Raw genomic sequence first — 19,894 nt, 5'->3', positions numbered from 1 at the left:
GCACTGCTCCCGGGGTCTCACTGATGAAGCTCACAGGAGATGCCCACTCCAGGCTGTCGGAGGCTGCCCACCCCCAGGAAACATGCAATGGGACACTGCCCTTTCTGCCCCAAAAGCTTCTGGCCATCAGCAGCCGAGGAGTCGGTGGCTTTGCCGGTGGCAATCAGCTGTCATTAAGAGCTGGAGGTCACTCCGGTGTGGCAGAAAGTGCCTTCCCACCATGGCTTCATTTCATCAAACAAAGGCATCGGCATTCATTGATTACAAATTACATAACGTTTTTGTTAATTAGTACTCAACTCCCTATTTGCTGTTGTATTTATATTGCTATAGATACAACTATCCGTTGGCTCAGATCTTGGGGTGCTCGGTGTCAGTCCGACAGGGCAGGGCACGGTGTGCAACGACAGCATGGCAGGACATCGCACGGCACAGCGACAGACAGCGTGACACGGTATGACACAGCACCTCATGGCCTGCCACGGCTCGGCATGGCTGTATACAGCGTAAAAACGCCAGGGAATGGCACGACATAGCATATCGCGACATGACGTGTCGCGACACGAACCCGGCGCCCCGCGCACCTCCCCGCCGCGGCCCCTTTAAGGTGCCCTGGCCAATCAGCGCAGCCCACATCCCCGCCAGGGGCCGCCCCCGCGGCCCGCCGGGAGGCCCGTACCACTCCCGCCACCCGGGGGGGAGCCGCCGCCGCTGCTCGTTGCTTCGCGGCCCCACCGCGGCCCCGCTCCCCGCCCGCCCCGCCCTCTTTCACGGTTTCGCGGTGTTCGCAACGGGCCTGCGCGGGGCTGAGGCCCCTCTCGTGAAATATGCCGTCCCTCCTGCCCCCTTGGTGGGGTGATGGTGCGCGCCGGGGCGGAGCGGGCGCGGGGCGGAAGCGGCGCCGTGGCGCGGGCAGGGGCGGCATCATGGCGGCGCCGGGTGAGGCGCGGGCGGCGGGGCCAGGGCCGGGCTGGGGCCGGGCTGAGGCGGGCGGCACGGCTCCGGTACCGCGGGGAGGGCCTGGACTAACTCACTTGTCTCTCCGCAGGCCCGCGGCTGCGTGTGGCGGCGGCGCTCAGCCTCCTCCTGCTCCTCCTCGCCGGTGCCCGGGCCCTCGCCCCCAGCCACCGCCTCACGGCCCGCGACCTGGCGCGGCTGCGGGCGGCGCTGGAGCGGCCCTTCGCCGACGTGCGGGCCGCCTACTACTCCATCGTGGGGCTCAGCAGCCTCGGGGTGCGGGTGGCGGATGAGAAGGTGAGCGGGGCTGAGGGGCTGCAGCACGGCAGCGAAAGACGAGGTGTAACGGAAGTGTCCGGCGAGCTCTGCTTGGAGGGGACCGTGTGGGAAATGTAAATGTCCTTAGTAAGGGCCGGAGCAATCAGCTCTCGTACACGTGCTGTTTGCATAAATTGCACCTTTGTCCGGGCAGTAACGTGCCACGGGCGCTCCTACACTTCCTGCCTTCTAAATGGTGTCTGCAGGGCTCGCTCCTCCATATCAGTATTTGTTTAACCTCCTTGTGAAGAAGTTCCCTGCCTGTGGCATGTTTGCCTCGCTGTCCTGTTAAACAGAGCTCTCATTAGTTTGTTTCAGTTCAAGTACTGAATTCAGCCAGGTCACACCATTTCTGCTTATAAAATATGATCCCTTGTATGCCAACACCACAAAGGCTTGTGGAATCAGCACGATACTTACTGTGTTATGTCTTTGTGCATTTCTACTTTAAATATTGCAGCTTTTCTGTGTAACAGCCTCCTCACACAGGCACATCTGCTCATATGCATAGTCATGTTTACCTGTGCACATGAGCTGTAAATACAAGTTCGTTCTTTCCTCATAGATTCATTAGAACAGGGGTTCTGAACCATTTGGTCTTAGTTTCTCTTTGAGTGTTGCACATTTGCACCATAAATTCTGAGCTTCCTGAAGATGTTGTGGTTTACTCCATGCTGTGGCTGGTTACTGGTCACCTGTGGGCTACACTGGGAATTGCTGCTTTCCTTTGTGTCATTGTGGTTGACTTTTTTATTAGTTCATGATAGCACAGCCTTTGCTTCTGGAGGTAAACAGTAATTATTTATTTGTTCTTGAGGCTTAGTGGTGAGGCTTTTTTCTGGACAGTGCACTTCTTCACAGGGTTAGACTGTTTAAAAGGTGAAAGTAGTGAAAAAGAACAGCTATGTGTAACACTTGAACGTATATCACAAGGTGGCTGGGGTTGGAAGGGACCTCTGGAGATCATCTAGTCCAGCCCCTCTGCTACAGCAGCTTCACCTCAAGCAGGTTGCACGGTGTGATTGTGTCCAGATGGGGTTTGTCTCCAAAGAAGGAGACTCCACAGCCTCTCTGGGCAGCCTGTTGCAGTCACCCTCCCTGGCCAGCTGGCAGGGTTCTTCCCAAGGTATCCCAGGGTCCTTGTCCCCCAGGGCACACTGATGGCTCGTGGAAGCTGCTTGTCCACCTGGACCCTCAGGTCCTTCTCCACAGAGTTGCTTTCCAGAAGGTCATGTCCTGGAAGGCTGTCACATCGGTCAAGCATGATTTCTCCTTGGTGAATCCATGCTGGCTACTCCTCATAGCCTCCTTTTCCTTCCTGTGCTTAGAGATGAGCTGTTCCATCACCTTTCCAGGGATGGAGTTAACTTCTGTTTCTGTTTCACAGGCTGCCTGCAAATTCATCAAGTCTCACGTGGACTCCAGCAGTGTTGAATCCCTCTTCTATGCTGCCCAGTCCATCCGAGTCCTGTCTGGCTGTGAGGTGAGTTTGGAACCCTGAGCTCTGCAGACCAGTGTGATGAGCCTTGATATTTTTCTTGGTTGGTTTTATGCATAGCTTCTACTTTTGCTTTCTTTTAGTGGGTTGTACTCTGTTATGCCTTAGGTAAATACTGGGCGCGAGACCCCTGGTGGCCTAGTGGTTAGCATGCAGGACTCTCACTGCTGCAACCCGGGTTCGATTCCTCGGTCTCCCGGGCAGATGGAACCCGTTAGCCCTGTGAGGCCATCCATCTATGAGAAGGTCACTCTAAACAAACCTACGTCCTGAGGACCTCACTGCCATTGTCCAAGCTTGCTTGGCCCCGGCAGATGAACCTTAGGATTAAAGGGTGGGCTCAGTTCAGCGCAGGCTGTGTCTCACCTAAAAAAATCCATTGTGCAGGCTGGAAAGGTAAAAGACCTTTCCCCAGATCTTCGTTCGCGAAGACTGGCCATTATTATATATTATAAATACTGGGCATAATCTACACAAGGCAGAGTGTAAAGATACAACACAAGTATTTGGTCCAGGGTGATTCTGAGGGGATGTTTTTCAGTTAAACACTGGTGGCTAAGAAAAAAGGCAGAACATTTTATTCTCAGGACCTGTGTCAATTAGCGACCCTTTGGGCGGATAACAGACTGTTTGGATGTGAATCCTGGTGCTGGAACACTGCTGGATACAGATGCAGAGCACCCTTGCTGAACTGGGCTGGGTTATCCAAGCCCTATTTGCCATCAGTCCCACCAACCGCTACACAATGATGTGATGCCACGTGAAAAGCAGTAGCACATTACCAAGATAAATCTGAATCCTGGATTACCCTGACTTACTGATAGCTGACAGCAAAACTTAGGGATTTCAGTAATTACACTGAAAGGTAATGAATGAGAAAGGGTTTTTTTTTTCCTAAAAGCTTACAGTAACTCACCAAGTGTGTTGCTGCAGGAAGGAATCAGTGGTGACAGGCTGTGGTTTTTTTCAAGTGTGAATCTCTGTGTTCTTCCTCAGGTCACCATTTCAAATGAGACCAGGGAGCTGCTGCTTGCAGCTGTCAGTGAGGATTCCTCCATCACCCAGATCTTCCATGCTGTTGGTGCCCTGAGTGGCTTTGGCCTTCCTTTAGCATCCCAGGAAGCTCTTAGTGCTCTTACTGCTCGTCTTAGCAAAGAAGAAAATGTGCTGGCGTAAGTCTCTGACAGAAATGATTCGTTGTTCATCCTCTGGGCAGTTGGATTTTGGAGTAAAGAATATTTTAACACTTAATGGTTGTAATACAGATGTAGTAGAGTAGGTGTTGTGTTTTCATTTGATGTATTTGTCCAGTTCATTATTGTCCCTTGGGGGAAATGTATGTTTTGGGGCTATTTTCTGTGTGATTTTGCGAATGAACGTATGTATTCAGTTCAGTTCAAGAATAATGGTCAAGAAAGAGACTGAATCCCAAAGAAGCTTCCTCTTAAAAAGATTGACAACCAATTTTGACTTATACCCAGCCACAGTTCTGTGTCATTTATGGTGCAGCACACTCAATGCTCTTCCTCAGCCCTGTTGTTTGTAGGTTGGGGTGCCTGTAGTGTGAGCTGGAAAATATGTGCCAGTAAGCAGAAGGCATCTTGGCATTTATCACCCAAAAATTTCATAATAAGAATAAAGCATCCCTTAAAAGCTGGGGAAGAAACGGAAACTTTAATATTTGCTTTGTGGACTAAAAAAATGGATTCCTGGAAGCCTCAGTAGTAAGTCTGGGATCTGTGCTGTGCAGGGATCAAAGTTTGGTTTCTTCTCCACCTTTGAATCTATGAGTTTGTGGCAGTGCTGATGCAGCTAAAGGGACATTCTGTAATGAATGCTCAATTCATGCTAAATCACTTTAGATTCATTGTCTTGAGTCAACTGAAGGCAGGAACAGCTGTTTTACACTTCATTCAGAATTGGAAATGAAGTTTCTTTTGATTTAAATGATGTTTGCCTTTTAAGGAAGGAATAATCATACACTTGTTTGGTTTTGTTTGTTCTTGTTTCAGAACCATCCAGGCTTTGGAGACAGCATCTTACTTGTCCCAGCAGGCAGATCTAAGTAGCATTGTTGAGGAGATTGAGGTAGGAACACACTATACTCTCTAATTATTCAGAAATTTGCTAGACATCTGTAGTACTAAAATATGTATTAATGTGAAACACAAAATGAAAAACCAACCTGACTAATTGCTTGCTGCATGATGTGGCTTGGCTTGGCCCTGCCTTTCAAGCAGATAATTCTTTTATCTGTTTCACGGTGGACTGAAACATAGAAAGTCATGACATTTAATTATAATTAAATCCACTAAAGGCCGGAGGTTTCTCTTTCTTCCTGTTTCTAAATGACTATTACAAAATACATCAGTGATCCTATAGAGGTAATTCTTGATTACAGGCCTAACAGTAGAGGTAACTTCTGTGGATCTGCTAGAATGCAATTTAAATTTTAATAACTCTTTCTGTCAGGATCTTGTTGCTCGCCTGGATGACTTGGGTGGAGTTTACCTGCAGTTTGAAGAAGGAATTGAGACTACTGCCCTGTTTGTTGCTGCTGCCTACAAGCTGTCAGACCACGTGGGTACAGAGCCAGCAATGAAGGAGGTCTGTACCTGCCTTTTCCTCCCATGCACGCTCCAGCTCACAAAAAGGATCTGCCCAGTCCCTGTTGTGCAGTGCAGGAGCCCCATTGTAAGCAGGGAGAATTCCTGCTGGAAAAAATAATGAGCATACTCAGCAAAAAGGGACATCTCATAGGGAGTGCTAAGGAACAGAATCTAAGAGGAAATTCCAACTTCAAGATCACAGGCTGAATTTGGTTTGATTTTTTATTTTTTTCTTTTTCAAATGTATAGAAGGAAAACAAAAACTTGTCTAAAATGAAAGACTGTTGGAAATTTCTTTTGAGTTTGGTTAAGCTAGAAATTATTACTGCAAGCCATCCGCTTGGTAATTTTTTTTCCACACCAAGTTAACAGAGTTAGATGTACTTTGGATTGAGAATCACAGCTCCCTTAGGCATGAGCTGAGGTGGCAGGGTTGAGACTGAAGCCAGTGTAAGACATCTGAGTTCATTCCTGGCTCTCTTCCACACTGCTGACAAACAAACCAGTGCAAAGTACTTTTGATGTCATTTTTGAGGTGGTGATTCTGCTACACACAATTCCAACTGTCAGCATCCAAATGATACTTAAAAAGAAAAGGTCAATTGAGGAAAATTGTTTAGTGTTGTTTCAGAATTGTGCTGTCAGAAGTGCTCTTTATCTCTGGTGAATAGTGAGAGTGCCTCTGGAATACCACAAAACTGTCTTTAAAAAACAATATGTAATATTTGAAAAAATAACTCCCTTTCCCCCCCCCAACTTTAGTGAGAGTGTCAGTTGCTGATTCGTGTCTGGAGCGATGCCATACCCTCCATAGAAATGAAAAACACTGCAGGATTTGCACTGTGCAGGAGTTCTGTAGCATTTGTCTGAATGCTTTCTCCAATTTTGATTTTGTTTGGTGCTGGTCAGTACAAGCAGGAGGGTGAAAATTTGAGATGCAGTGGATTTCATTTAAAAGTGTTCTTTGTAGGTCACTAAGTTGTGTGCCTGTTGCTTTATTGGGGATTGTCTTTGATTATACTCATTCTGATTAGAATTTAGCCCACAATCCTTTGCTTGGATCAAAGTGCAGGTAGCCAGTCCCTGTTTTCCAGACTGGCAGGGAGTGATGGAAGAAACTGAATAATGAGGCATAGCCTGCAGAGTGTGGCACAGATGCACTGACCCTCCTGAGTCAGAGTGCAAAACCAGCTGGGGGGATGCAGTCCCACTCCTCCTTTGGAGAGAACAAATTAGCTTTGGGACATCCCAGAGCCAGAGCTGGCTCTGTGCTCCTGGTGGTACTGCTTTAAAGCTAATCCTCTTAGCTTGAGGACACTGCTGAGCCTAAGGGGATAAGCCTGCATGGGTCTAGACTGGCTCCTTCCAGAGCCATTGGGGTGCTTTGCATCACTGCTCTGTGGCCTTCCCAGCCTGGCAGGTAGCCAGGACATGGAGTCTGGTCCTGCTCCTCTGTATGAAGACAGTAAAGCTCCTGGAGCCAAGGTGTCTTTTTGTAGCCACATGCAGTCTGGGTAGTTGAGCTGACAACATCTTCTGTTCTGTAACACATCCTTTGGAGAGGTGGACCCAAATTCTGGTTTTGCCTGTTTCTAGCACAGTTACAGCCCTTGTGGTTGGAACCTCCCAGCCAAGAATAAGAATGCACACGTGATATGAGGTAACCCAAAATTAACTACCTCTGGAATAACTTGAATTATTTTTAAAGCAAATGGAAAATTAAACAGTCTTTATGAATGATGTTTTTATTAATAACATTACACTGAGCCAGTTTGCAATGTTGCGGTAAGCTGCCGGTGCTTATACGTGCTTTGCTTTTCCTTTTTCAGGATCAAATTATCCAGTTGATGAATGCAATTTTTAGCAAGAAAAACTTCGAGACACTCTCAGAGGCCTTCAGTGTTGCCTGTGCTGCAGGCTCCTTATCCCAGAACCGCTTCCACTTGCCTGTCATTGTTGTCCCCGAGGGGCCTGCGGCTGTGTCTCACCATCAGCCCATACTCAGGGTGAGTCCTTAGCCCTAATCTTGGCTCAATCTGTAGTATTGTAGCTCTGGGTTGACTGTGTAAGGTGATACCAGGACTCAGGTTCCAGTAGATCTTTAGTGCTTTTGTGCAGTGATTCTTGGGAATCTCTGCTTACCCAGGGCTTACCAGACACTCCTTGAGAAGTCAGCAAGCTCTGTTACTACTTCACCTTTCCCTGTTATGTGAGAAAGAACAAGGGAATCCAGGATAGTGGGCAGGGGAGAACTCTGGTTTGGATTACAGAGGGGTACCAAGTTGTCTGTGCTCCTGCATTCCTCCTGGGACAGTGGGTTTCACAGAAATGCTGGTGTTTCTCTTGTAGCTACAAGTGACCAATGTTATGTCCCAGCCACTGACTCAAGCTTCTGTAAAGCTCGACCAAGCCAAGTCTGTGTCTAGCAAAGCCACTATCCTTCAACAGACACCATTTGTTCTGTCAGGGTAAGAAAATAAGATTGTTTTTACAGTTTGTAAGGCAAACGGGTGTTACTTAATCAGTGTTGGACTTATTTTCCTTATGTATTCTTCCACCAGAAAAATGTTTGTGTGATGGAAAACTCAAAATGCTGTGGTAGTGTTTTGTTGGTGAGGGGTGACTGAGCACGTTGGACGGTGATGGTGAATTTCTGTTGCTTTTTCTTTTGATTGGGAGTGGGAAATTTCCAATATTCTTCTGACTTTGGGGCAGCTTTGAAGAATTCTCTTCCTGCCACACTTAGCAATGTCAGTTTTATATTGTGGGGTTTTGCCTGCTTAGTGTGGCTTATTTGGAGGCTTCTCAACACCTTGGGGTTTTTTGTTACAGAGATTTCTTTGAGCTGAACTTCATGAATGTGAAACCTGCAAGTGGATATTATGACTTCTCAATCAGTGTAGATGGAGATAAGCGATTTATTGCTAACAAAGTGGAGGTGGGTGTGCTCTTTGATGGCATTTTAATTCTGTGCCTGTTCACTGAAACAGCATTTTATTTATATCCATGAAGGATGTTGCTAGTTATATGGGATTTTTATCACATGTTTTTTTGTAATACTTTGGATTTTGACTCAGGATTATGACCAGTAACGAGATTAATATATGATCAAAAGGGATTTGTGTAAATTTCAGACCTGACTTATCACTTAGATGCTGATCTGACACCATACTAACAGAGGGTAACAATGCAAGTGTTTATGTGGCAACCTAAAGTAGCTTTGCAAAAATTATTATTAAGAGTGTTAGCTCTTTGGAGCATTCCGGATTTGAGCCAGTAACTCTCAACACTTGGCTACCAGTTGTCTGGTGATTGCCTGATGTGTGGAAGCTGAGTATTGTTGTCTGTATAAGCTCTAGAGCCCTGAAAAAGAGTCAAGGGGGTCTTTTGGCATCTCTGAACTGTATATATTGAAGATTTTGTCATCTTCTTTTCATGCATACATAGCCCCTTTTTGGTGGCCAAATCTTTCTGAAATACAGTTTTATATAAATGCTCAGTTTTCCTTTCCTCAAGCTTGTTACAGTGAGCAGTGTGACCCCCAGTGACTGTTCATACAGTCACCTCAGTGTCAACAGCTGAGAATGCTCCTCTCCAATGAGTTCTGTTCCCAGGGTTAATTTTTGCCCTCGATCACCTATTTAAGGAAACAATTAGCTTTTCAAATCTTCCAACATACTCAGCTTGGAGTGGAGGAAGAAGACACTTATTTACAACTGGTGACCTTTACTCTGAGTATCCAGTTGATGCTGCCAGTGCAGTAGTAATGGCACTCAGGGGTGTCAGAAGGGGATGGATTGTTGTGCTTAAGCTGGTGCTGGCACACGGAGGCACCACCAGGAATGTATTAGCACTGGCAGCTTTGTGAGAACCGCTGCTAATAAGACACATTGTTATGGGGGAGGACTGCTGGGGAACTGCTTTTTTTCCTTACTGTTATTAGCATTAATTGTCCTTAATGCACCATCGTTTTGACAGTAATGAGCTAAACCAGTGGGTTATTACTCCACCAGAGATGACATTTCCTGGCATTAAAATATTTGAGAGATGTTTGTGTACTGTGCTGTTGGAGGGGCTGTGTGCAGCAGCTCTGATTTGCCTTCGCATAACTTTTTTTAAAATTAATATTTCATTAGTCCATCTTTCATTGCTCCCATCTTGGAACAAAGTAGGGCTTTGCTAAAGTTAGCTTAAATCATCTGCATGTTAATGGATCCATTTTCAGGGGTAACCTCTCTCTTAAATTACACTTTTTGTTGTAAAGGAACTGCCAAGATGGTTTTGTTTGAAGTCTGACCTGAATGGTTTGGTTAATGTTTTTACATATTTTTCCCACAGGTTCCCTGTGAATTATTTTTCAAGCTGAGGGCGTGGGGCTGGTTCACACGAGCAAACCTGTAATAACAAATTGTAGTATAAGATGAAAAATATCTTGGCAGTGAAACTTTTAATTCTCTGGGGGAACATTTGTAAGCTGTGAGAACAAATGTGCTAATTAAAAACTACAGACTGCAGTAACTGCTTATGTTTGAGAGAAGGATTGAAGTCAGTCAAACCCACCGAGGCTCACTGCCTACATGGGCTGTGGTTTGGGGCTGGGGAGAGGGCAGGAAGTCATTCCTCTGCTTGGAGTTTATACTGCACTTAGCACAAAGGAGTGTGATAAATGGCAGGGCTTTACTGGCTGCCCAGCACTGAATGATAAATGCTGTGACTCTGAAGGAAGGCTTGCTGAACAGAGTGCAGGGCTGCAGGAATGCTTTGGCGTTTGCCTGCTGGTAATAAAATCAGCAGAAACCTGTTGGGCTTTAGGAGCCCAGAGAGGCAGAGCTGGTTGCTGTCCAGAGACCACTCGTCTCCAGTTGCTGTCCGGAAAGCAGAAGTACAAACGCACATGCAGTTTGAAGTTGTACCACACGTGATGTAATCTTTAATAGCTTGTTTCTAGTAGTTCAAAAGGAAAACTAGTTGGATCTGGATGGTTGGACTGTTTCATTAAAAACAGTTCTCCAAAGGCCAGCTAATTCCAGCATGCCTGAGAAGCTGGTGGAAGCAGTCTGCAGAGCTGGCTGCTTGTGCAGGAAGGAAGAGGGTGGCTTAGGGTTAGTGACTGGTGCAGGAGCTTTGCCAGAAGCTAAATTGCTATAGATCATTCTGTTCAGGTTAGGCTCTCTCTTGGGCTTAGTGTAAGACCCTCTTTGTTGAAGGGGGACAGAAGCATCTGCAGTGAACTTCACCATAACTGGTGTATGTAGAGTGCTCTGAGTAATTTTCTGTTGTGTTTTGTTGCAGCTGAAAGTAAAAGTTTCCACGGAAGTTGGGATTACTAATGTAGATCTTTCTACCGTGGATAAGGATCAGAGCATTGCGCCAAAAACAACCAGGTAAAGTGACACAGTGGGTGTGATCCATTAAGGGCAGCTCTGCCTCCAGACAGGAGCCTGGGTTTCTCTCAGTGCCAGACTTTCTCTTGGAGATTCACCTGAGTCCTCTTTGGTTTTTAACTCCTAGGGTAGCTTACCCAGCCAAAGCCAAGGGCTCCTTCACTGCTGACAGCCATCAGAATTTTGCTTTATCCTTCCAGCTGATAGACGTGAACAGTGGAGCTGAACTCATCCCTCACCAGGTTAGGACAAATTTTTGTCGTTGCTGTGACACCAGGGTGTTCCATCATGAAGCACCTGGGGTGACAATTGCTCTTGAAAAGATTTGATAGGTTTTAGAAGCCTTATGTTTCTGACATGGTCTGTGAAGATCACTGATCTCAGTAGATGGGAGATTCAGTTCATTTGTTTTGTGTGTCTGTTAAATGAAACATCTGGCTCTGGTGCTTTATCATATTTAACTCAACAAAGTGAAGGTAGGTAGCCTGCACTGTAAAAGCACACTTCTGATTTTTTTTAGTATAGATTGTTGGCTGAAAAAGCCCTTGAACGTTACAATCTTCCTTTCAGACTTTTGTCCGACTTCACAACCAGAAGACTGGCCAGGAGGTGGTGTTTGTTGCAGAACCAGATAACAAGAACGTGTACAAATTTGAACTGGATACCTCTGAAAGAAAGACTGAATTTGACTCCGCCTCTGGTACCTACACTCTTTACTTGATCATTGGAGATGCCACTCTGGAAAATCCAATCCTCTGGAATGTGGTATGTAGCTGGAACTGGGTGATGTGGTTTTGAGGTTACTGGCAGTCTGACTAAGAAGGAGGGCATGGTACAGACCTGGAAGAAAAAAGCTCAAATGTTTTGTTCTCTGTAGTGAACCAGAATCCTTCTGGCCATTTATGGGCTCTGAGGTTCATTTTAAGTTTTGAAGTAAACATCACAGCAGGACAGAAATGAACTTTCAGTTCATCATGTGGTGGAGCAGAAACTGCAGAACATTTATGGGTTTGATTGTAATTTCACAGCAAGTTCTCAAGGTTTAACCTTTCTATTCTCTCTCTGCTGGAAATAAGTCCAATTCTTGTTTGTGGGTGATTGGCATTACTGCCTCTGTTTAGAAGAAGCTGCTTCTTAAAAAATATGGTGGCTTTTTCTTAGGTGCCTGTAAAAATCATGTCAGTGGTAGATTGGCAAATAAGGAAATAGGCCACAGTAATGGAATAGCTTTTATTAATACGTTAAGGTCAAAGTTCATGAAGCTGCACGATTTCATTTCAGGCTGATGTTGTGATCACATTCCCAGAAGAGGATGCCCCATCCACAGTTCAGTCCAAGAACCTCTTTGTTCCCAAACCTGAAATCCAGGTACAGTCAAAATTATGTGTGGAGATGGGCGTCTAGTCCTACTGTTCTTATTAGTTCTCATCATAGTTTATTTGTAAGTAAAGTAATTTAAGGAAAACCAGAGTTACTGCTTAATGGAAGGAACTTTGTTGCAGTCCTCTGGAGTATGAATACATAAGCTGTGTGTCCTACCTGTGAGAGAGCAACTTGTGTCACTGAGAAGATTCAGACATGACAATTTGACCCAGGTGACTGGATAAGCAGCACAGAAAGGTCTCTGCTTCATTCCAGCCATCTGTGCTGGTGTCAAGTGAACAAGTGCTTCTGTGAGTGCAAGGAAAAGTTAACTGTGCAAGAGATCAAATGTGCAGAGAGTGGAATAGACACTAAAGAGTCAGTCTTTGCCTTAAGAGGAATGGTTCTCTTCCAGAGGAATGTGTGGGAACAGCACCAGGGGTCCTCTGAGGAGCTGAGAAGCTGCTCTGTTGGAATACTCCTACTCATGAGTTGGTTTTGTTTGTTTGCAGCACCTCTTCAGGGAACCTGAGAAGAGGCCTCCCACGGTGGTCTCCAACACTTTCACAGCGTTGGTTCTTTCCCCGCTGCTTTTGCTGCTCATCCTGGTGAGTGAACTGAGCCCCAGAGGAACATCCCCTTTTCCCATGCAGTCCAGAGTCACTTGGGAGACTGGGCAGTTCAACTCTTACTAAAACTCCTGGTTAATCATGACTGGCACAGCAGTGCTGGAGTTACAGCTAGCAAATGTCAGTGCAGAGCATTGGTCTGGTTTGGTTGTTTGAGTTTATAGTCAAAGCAGAAAAACACTGCTGCCAAGTGGAAGTAGGTGGATGGGTTTCTTCAGTCTGCTTCAGCTGGGGATGATGAATAACAGGGGGCAGATTAAGTTATAAGTAACATTAAACTTCCACAGGAAAAAGGCAGGGATTCTGCCTCACACATAATAAATCTATCACAAAATCTGTGTTACTTAATCCTATCAGATTGATTCCCATTTATGGACATAATATTGGAGTGTCTGTAGTTGAAACAATCCACTGCTACTCATTGTATCATTAGGGCAGTGTTCTGAACTTAATGCAAAACAAAATCTCACTAAGGCAAGTTAAATTATTCCTTATTTGGAAGATGAAGCTGATTCCAAGAGTAATTTGCCATTAGCTGGTCTCACTGAAAGCAGGTACTCGGGCAGTCATGTCCCCTGCTCTCTGGAGTTCACAATATACACGTTGATGACACTTTAATAAAAAATCTTATTGCTGCTGCTCCTGCTTCCCATCCTTCATGCCTTTGTCTTTTGAACTCCAAAAACTACAATTGTTTTTATGAGCAAACATCTTGTATCTATAACTGGTTTTTGTCTGAATCCAAAATGAGAACCTTACCTTTTTTGTTTTGGTCTTTTTGATTGAAATTAATTCAGCTGGATAGAAATAGCAATGGCAGGTTTTGGGGTTTTTTGACAATCTAAATTTGGAGCAGTACTTTGTCATCAGTTTAGGATATTTGAGCAACTGCATTAGGGCAGTCAGAAGCAGCAGGAGAGTTCACTAAAGGAGCTCAAGAGTGCTGCCTTTAGCAAAATTACTACTCTTGCAGTAGTAAACAAGTGCTTCTGTAGAGAATACACTGAATACAGAGAATTCATTGAAGGACTTAAAGCAAACAGGCTTGAAAGATACTGAAGTTTAAAATAAAAGCTTGTGTTCACAAGGCTGTTGTAACTCAGATTTTGGGTTTTTTTCCTTTTAGTGGATCAAGATAGGTGCCAACATCTCCAACTTCAGCTTTGCTCCCAGCACCATTGTTTTTCACATGGGACATGCTGGTAAGTGTCAGAGGCTTTCTGCTTTGTTTGACCTCCTCACCTGGGAGTTACAGATGAGAGCCTGTGGTTAATGGGCTCGTGGTCTATTAACTATAATGACATAACAGCATAACATTTGTTCTCTTGTTTCCATCTGCCTTCCTGCTTTTCATGATTGTTAATATGGTGATAAACCTGTTTTGGCCATCAGCTTATAACAGCCGTCATTATCCGGACCCCTCTCTCACACCATTTATCTGTACTTAATAGAACTTCTTATTTCCAGAGGTCACACTTTCTTTATTGCATGTTTATCCTCTGAGAGCAGAGGGGATTGAAACCTGTGGGACTGTTGGCAGGGAAAGGCTACATCTTTTCTTTAAAGCTCTTCTCATGAGAGCACTTCTGGTTTTTTGGCTGGACCAAGTTTTTTCATCAATTTTATTGTGCCCTTGGTCACACAGTTATTTACTGTCTTGGTAGAATTTCAAAAACATAGCAAGTTGGGACAACTTTGGATCTGCTGATTCTCAAATGTCACTGTGTTTCTCAGTCCAAGTGAGTGTCATGGAAGCTTTATAAAGCTGTAAGCCCTTATAGATGTGTGAAGGTTAATATCCCCTATTGAAATCCAGAGTAACCTCCTCTTTTTAATAGCCCTTTATGTCTATAGTATGTCCATAATTCTGCCACAGGAGGGTTGGTTGCAAGCTGTCCATCACTTTTTTTTTTTAATGTGTGGAAGCCCCGACACCTTAATTCCCTGGCAATAATGTAAAGTCTTTAGATCTGCCATTCAGAGCTTCAGAAATGAGATAGAAACCAAATGCTTAGAACTGGCAGTACGTTTGTTCTGAGGATAACAAATGGTTGGTCTTTGAAATGCAGTTTCAGCCATGGGCTCTGTCTTTTTTTTTTTTTCTCCAGCAATGTTGGGGCTCATGTATGTCTACTGGACTCAGCTCAACATGTTCCAGACGTTGAAGTACTTGGCCATTTTGGGTGGCATCACATTCCTGGCAGGCAACAGGATGCTGGCTCAGAAAGCTGTGAAGAGGTAAGGAGGGAGCTGCTTTCAGCATCGGTGGGGAGGAGTCAGTGGTGCTGTCCTGTGCCAGTGGCTGAGAGGGCAGCAAACGCTGCCCTGGGTCCTTAGACCTCGTGTGTGGGGTGGGGCTGCTCAGTCCCACCTTCCTGCCTGTCTCCAGAACAAGGGCTTGAACTGAGCAGGGCAGTTCTCTCCTGCACAGAGAATGGGCCATGTGGCACGAGCTGGAGCAACCAGCACACGGAGAAAGCACAGGGTGGAAGTGTCTGTGCTTTGGCGTGAAGAAACCCACGTTTGGCAAGGCACATTCACTGACAAATTTGTTTTACTACATGGTATGTCAAGCTCTTAGAATATTGTTAGATTATGAAAGGCACTGTAAATGCAGGAGAGGCCCAACTCTTCAGGAGCTGTGCTTGTGATCAAAGTTTTAAGAGGAGGAAGGTAGGCCAGGGGTACCTTACAGCAACAGACAACAGGCAACACACACAAGCAAACCCAGGGAAAATTCTGCTAGATAACTAGGGATACAGGATTCATTTCTGTACTGGCACTGGACTGATTCTGGACACTTGTGTCTTCTGCCATGCAGTGCCTCATGACTGCCATGGCTTGGGCAGCCAGCAAGTTGCTGACCCAAGCTTCCAGTGCAGTGCACTGATCAGAGGACACACCACCCCCTCTCCTTCACTTCTGCCAGACACAGTTCCATGTGAGACTTAAGCTTTAGCCCTTTAGTACTAATGTAGCATTTTGTTTTGAAGATGATCTTACTGACGTGCTTTGCCATCAGACCTGTGCTTTTCTTACTTTCCCCTTTTTGAGCCGCTGGAATCTTATCCCTACATACCAATCTGCATAGATATCCCTGGGTTCTCACTGTTTTGATTGCACTCCATTAAAACCAGGACAAGAGATGTAAAAAAAAAATAATAATACAATACAATCTCCCTTAAAATTATTGATTTGTTGTCTTTAAAACATGTCAACTTGCATGGCTTTAGCAGGGAGGATGATTAATGTAATTAACCCTTTCCATAGTGTCTTCCCAGCTTTCTCAGCCTTGGTCCTTTGGATATCCAGCCCTCTCCACTGTGGCATTTATCTTGTTAGCACAACAGTTCCTACTGGGATTTTCTTTCCAACGGCGCTATGTTATGTCATTTAATAATGTTTCCTTTTTTCCTTTAAAGAGTAATGATAAAATCATTATTAAATGCAGATTGCCTAGGATACAGATTTAGGGGAAAATAATACAATGAAGCTAATTTCTAAGTATCTTCGCTTAACCAGGGCTTCTGTTAGCACATAAATGCAGGTGGTTGGTACCTGCTTCAAACCACTGCAGGGGGTGTCCGTTTGCTTTTTCGCTGTAAATGACACGAAGCTGCAACTACAATGGCAAATTTGAAAGTAAAACTTCTACCTGAGGCTAAAGTGAAACCTTTTGTACATGACTTTTAAAGTTCAAAAAGACATCTTCTTGTTAAGGCGCTGCCTGCCTGTCTCAGAGGCTGAGGTGCAGTGACAATTAACTGGGTTGCACGTTGAGGCAAAGCTGTGGAGGCGGCTGGTGGGCGTGGGAAGGGAGGGAGACTGTATAAACCATCTTGTTACAGAAGTTACCAGAAGGCCTGGTTTTGCTTTTTGCATTTCTGTCACTGGCTCTGATTCCTGGAGCAGGGCTGCTTTCCTCCTTCCTGTCTTCTCTGAACCTTTCTCCCTCTCTCCTTTTGGCAGGATCGCTGCAGAGCAGAGCAGTAGGTTGGCAAAGTATAGAACGCTGCGGTAAAAGGGGGTTTGCTAGTGACCAGCTCTTCAGGAAGTAAGGGCCTTTTTGGATTTTGCCTTTCCTGGGCATGCTGCCTGTTTCATTTCACCTCATCACTCACTCCTTTTGCAAAAAGATATGTGAACTGAAGCTGCTTCCTCCCAACATCGCTTATTGGGCTTTGGTCCTTGGCTGCAGCTGGGTTGGCATATCACCAGTACGTGTTCTCTGAGACTAAATTGCATTTGTGTGATTTCCTTAATTGTCTGAAATCTGCATGGTGATATGTGCACATGTAAATATGCTGTCCTGAGCAGCAAGCAGCTCTCAGGTGATGAAATAAACCTAGTTTAAACAGTATTATCGTTCCCATAAATAAATTACTGGTAATGTTGGCTGGAGGAGGACGTGATGGAAATGGCTGTTTCATCATCCTGCTGCTGGTGCTGCCTATCCCCATCCACAGTATTCTGGTTCTTCAGCTGCCAGGCACTCTGCCTGCTGAATTACACCCTTGCTTTGGGTGGTGAGAGCTCTGCAGCAAAGCCAGGTCAGCACCACCTCGTTCAGCTGAGAACACGACCCAGTCCCGGGGTCACCCTCCTATTAGAGTGAACTGGCCATGATGGCTCAGGCAGCAGCAGCTCCCAGCCTCCTCCATTCCATACAGTTGTGTGATAGGTCTCCATGATCATTTACCAGCAAAAAGCCCTTCATTTCCTTTCTTTCCAAGAGGTAAGGTCTCAGTTTGCTCTGTCCACAGTGGTGTAGGAGGCAGGACTGCTGGCGTTCCACACGCTGCCCAGTTCTGAGTGTGTGTGTGCATGGGGGCTCCATTCCCTGTTCAGTGCACTGGTTTGTTGTGGGGAAGAGGGAGAGTGTCTGGGATGGCTCCTGTGATGGGACAAATCACTGCACAATGTGCTGCACTGGTGCATCTCCTGAGCATTTGCTTTCTCTCACATTTGTGGTCAGTGCTCCAGACACACACACACAGTGCATTGAATGGAGCTCAGGTTTTTTGGTGCAAAACAAAACCAGTGTGGGAGTCACTGTGGGGGCAGCACCTGTGTGCAGATCAGGGAGTGTGGAGGATGGTTTCATGGAATTTACATGTGAAGAACCCGGCATCATGTCCCTCAGAAAAACACCCTGTCAATGTCTCTTCTCTCCCTGGAGCATTTTGAGGTATTTGAGCACAGAACAAGCTACAACAAGTTACTGGAGAGGAACTGGAGATGGCTGTCACTTGTCCTACTAAACAAATGCTGGGTTTGCATCCTGACTGTGTTTGATGGTGCTGTTCAGGTCCCTGGATGCTTCTTTTTAACATTGCTTTGGGCCTGTGTTTTTCATCTTTTTAGTGGTGTGTTACCAGGTGCCTCACCAGTGTGTTCTCCACAGCTTGCATGTTTTCTGTGTCTCAGCCCTGCCAGGGGCTGTGAGTAATCCTGGAAGATCATAGAATCACAAAATGGCTTAGGCTGGAAGGGACCTTTAAAGATCATCCAGTTCCACCCCATGCCATGGGCAGGGACACCTTCCACTATCCCAGGTTGCTCCAAGCCCCGTCCAACCTGGCCTTGGACACTTCCAGGGATGGGGCAGCCACAGCTTCTCTGGGCAACCTGTGCCAGGGCCTGCCCACCCTCTGAGTAAAGATCTAATCTAAACCTTCCTTCTTTCAGTTTAAAACCATTGCCCCTAGTTGTGTCGCTATCTGCCCCTATAAAACATCCCTCTCCCTCATTTTTGTAAGCCCCCTTCAAGTCCTGCATGGCTGCAGTGAGGCCTTCCCTGGGCCTTCTCTTTTCCAGGCTGAGCAACCCCCCATCTCTCAGCCTTTCCTCAGAGCAGAGGTGCCCCAGCCCTTGGAGCATCTTTGTGGCCCTAGGATCTTGCAAATAACTTATTATCCACAAACCTTAAGTTAGGTTTTGCTGCCATGTGCAGTCACAAGCATTTTTCCTCATTGCTGGGTTTTTTGATACCCCAGATACATCAGTTAAGAGTGTATTGTTACCAGTTCCTAGGGATGGACTGTCAAGAGCTCTGCATCCATAGCTATGCTTGTGTCTGGCAAAAGAACCCCAAAAAGTTGGATCTGCTGTGCTAAACTAGAGTACTTCATCTTCTTGGGGACATGAGGATCTTTGTGTTTACATGGACCAATGATTCCCAGCAGGTGGATTGGCCCTGTTAAAAGTAGAAGTTGAGGTACCTCCAGGCTTTGTATTCAACCTGGGGTTTTTTTGTTCAGTTCTGCAATTTAAAAGGCTTGTTCATCCCTTTTGCACCAGGGATTAACCTTCATTTTTTTCTGACCATTTCCATCTTCCTTGAATTCCATCCCCCATTCCCTTACAGTACTCCAATAAGCTGCTTTTGGGAAGCTTGTCTGACAAGCTTTCTTTGAGAGAAGATGAGGGTTTTGGGGACACTTTTACTGTGCAAGGAGGTGCTTTGTTGCCTGGAAGAGTTAATTTTTTGGGTTTTTCTTTCCAGGACACAGTAGTACCAGAAGAGTGGAAGAAATGTGGAAAAACAAAGCAAATGCCTTCAGAAGAGAAGTGAATAAATAACTGAAAGACCAAAAGAAGGAAGGCAGAAGATGATTTTTTATATATATATATATATATTGAGTCAAAAGGGTGCCAGTTAAACTTTTTTAAATATCTTGATTTTCATCATTGTGTTCCTGCTACTGGAGTGCTCTTCATATGAATCTGGAAAATCTTTTTTTCCCTGGATCCTCCCCCTTTTTTCTCCCAGGACATTTGAATTTCCTTTTGAGAAAGAGGAAAAAGAAAATACGGTTCTGCCTTTCCCCAGATACCCTTTCCTCATCCTAAAGATTTGTGAATAAAGAGGAAAGAATGGTCCTGAATGTTGTGTTTTGGCTGTGTCGGAGGCGGTGATTGGAAGCTGGGCTCACATGGGAATGAAAAGAGCTTTTTCTGGTGGGTAATTCTGTGTGTGAGTCACTGCTGTGTGTGACGCTTCCTGTTCTTTCATGTGCTTTCCCAGAGGGATGTGTTTATTGGGGGGGACTTCCTGCTCCTCCCTGTCCCCTGTGTGAGGCTGTGGGCTGTGTTTCTCCACTGATGGCTGTTCTCTCCCACCCCAGGCTGTGCTGA

General features: G+C 45.6%; 1 protein-coding gene across 2 annotated transcripts; it reads left to right on the top strand.

Annotated features, from left to right (window-relative positions):
- Window positions 1-903: 903 nt before the first annotated feature.
- RPN2 (ribophorin II) lies at window positions 904-19,644 on the top strand. 2 transcript variants are annotated; one of them, XM_027693798.1, is made up of 18 exons: window positions 904-939; window positions 1,049-1,254; window positions 2,663-2,758; window positions 3,770-3,945; window positions 4,786-4,861; window positions 5,246-5,380; window positions 7,212-7,388; window positions 7,732-7,850; window positions 8,215-8,320; window positions 10,675-10,766; window positions 10,894-11,008; window positions 11,337-11,531; window positions 12,048-12,134; window positions 12,641-12,736; window positions 13,884-13,959; window positions 14,866-14,995; window positions 16,727-16,811; window positions 19,263-19,644. In XM_027693798.1, the coding sequence occupies exons 1-17, from the start codon at window positions 927-929 to the stop codon at window positions 16,776-16,778; spliced, it is 1,947 nt and encodes a 648-aa protein (XP_027549599.1). In that variant the 5' UTR covers window positions 904-926; the 3' UTR covers window positions 16,779-16,811; window positions 19,263-19,644. The 2 variants fall into 2 exon arrangements, with proteins under 2 accessions (XP_027549599.1, XP_027549600.1); XM_027693799.1 differs by lacking the exon at window positions 16,727-16,811.
- The last annotated feature ends 250 nt before the right edge of the window (window positions 19,645-19,894 follow it).

The sequence above is a fragment of the Neopelma chrysocephalum genome, unplaced genomic scaffold, assembly GCF_003984885.1.
Source record: "Neopelma chrysocephalum unplaced genomic scaffold, ASM398488v2 Primary Assembly neopelma1_94, whole genome shotgun sequence".
Lineage (NCBI taxonomy): Eukaryota > Metazoa > Chordata > Aves > Passeriformes > Pipridae > Neopelma > Neopelma chrysocephalum.
Note: the sequence above shows the minus strand (reverse complement) of the source record. Positions and strands in the feature narration are given on the sequence as shown.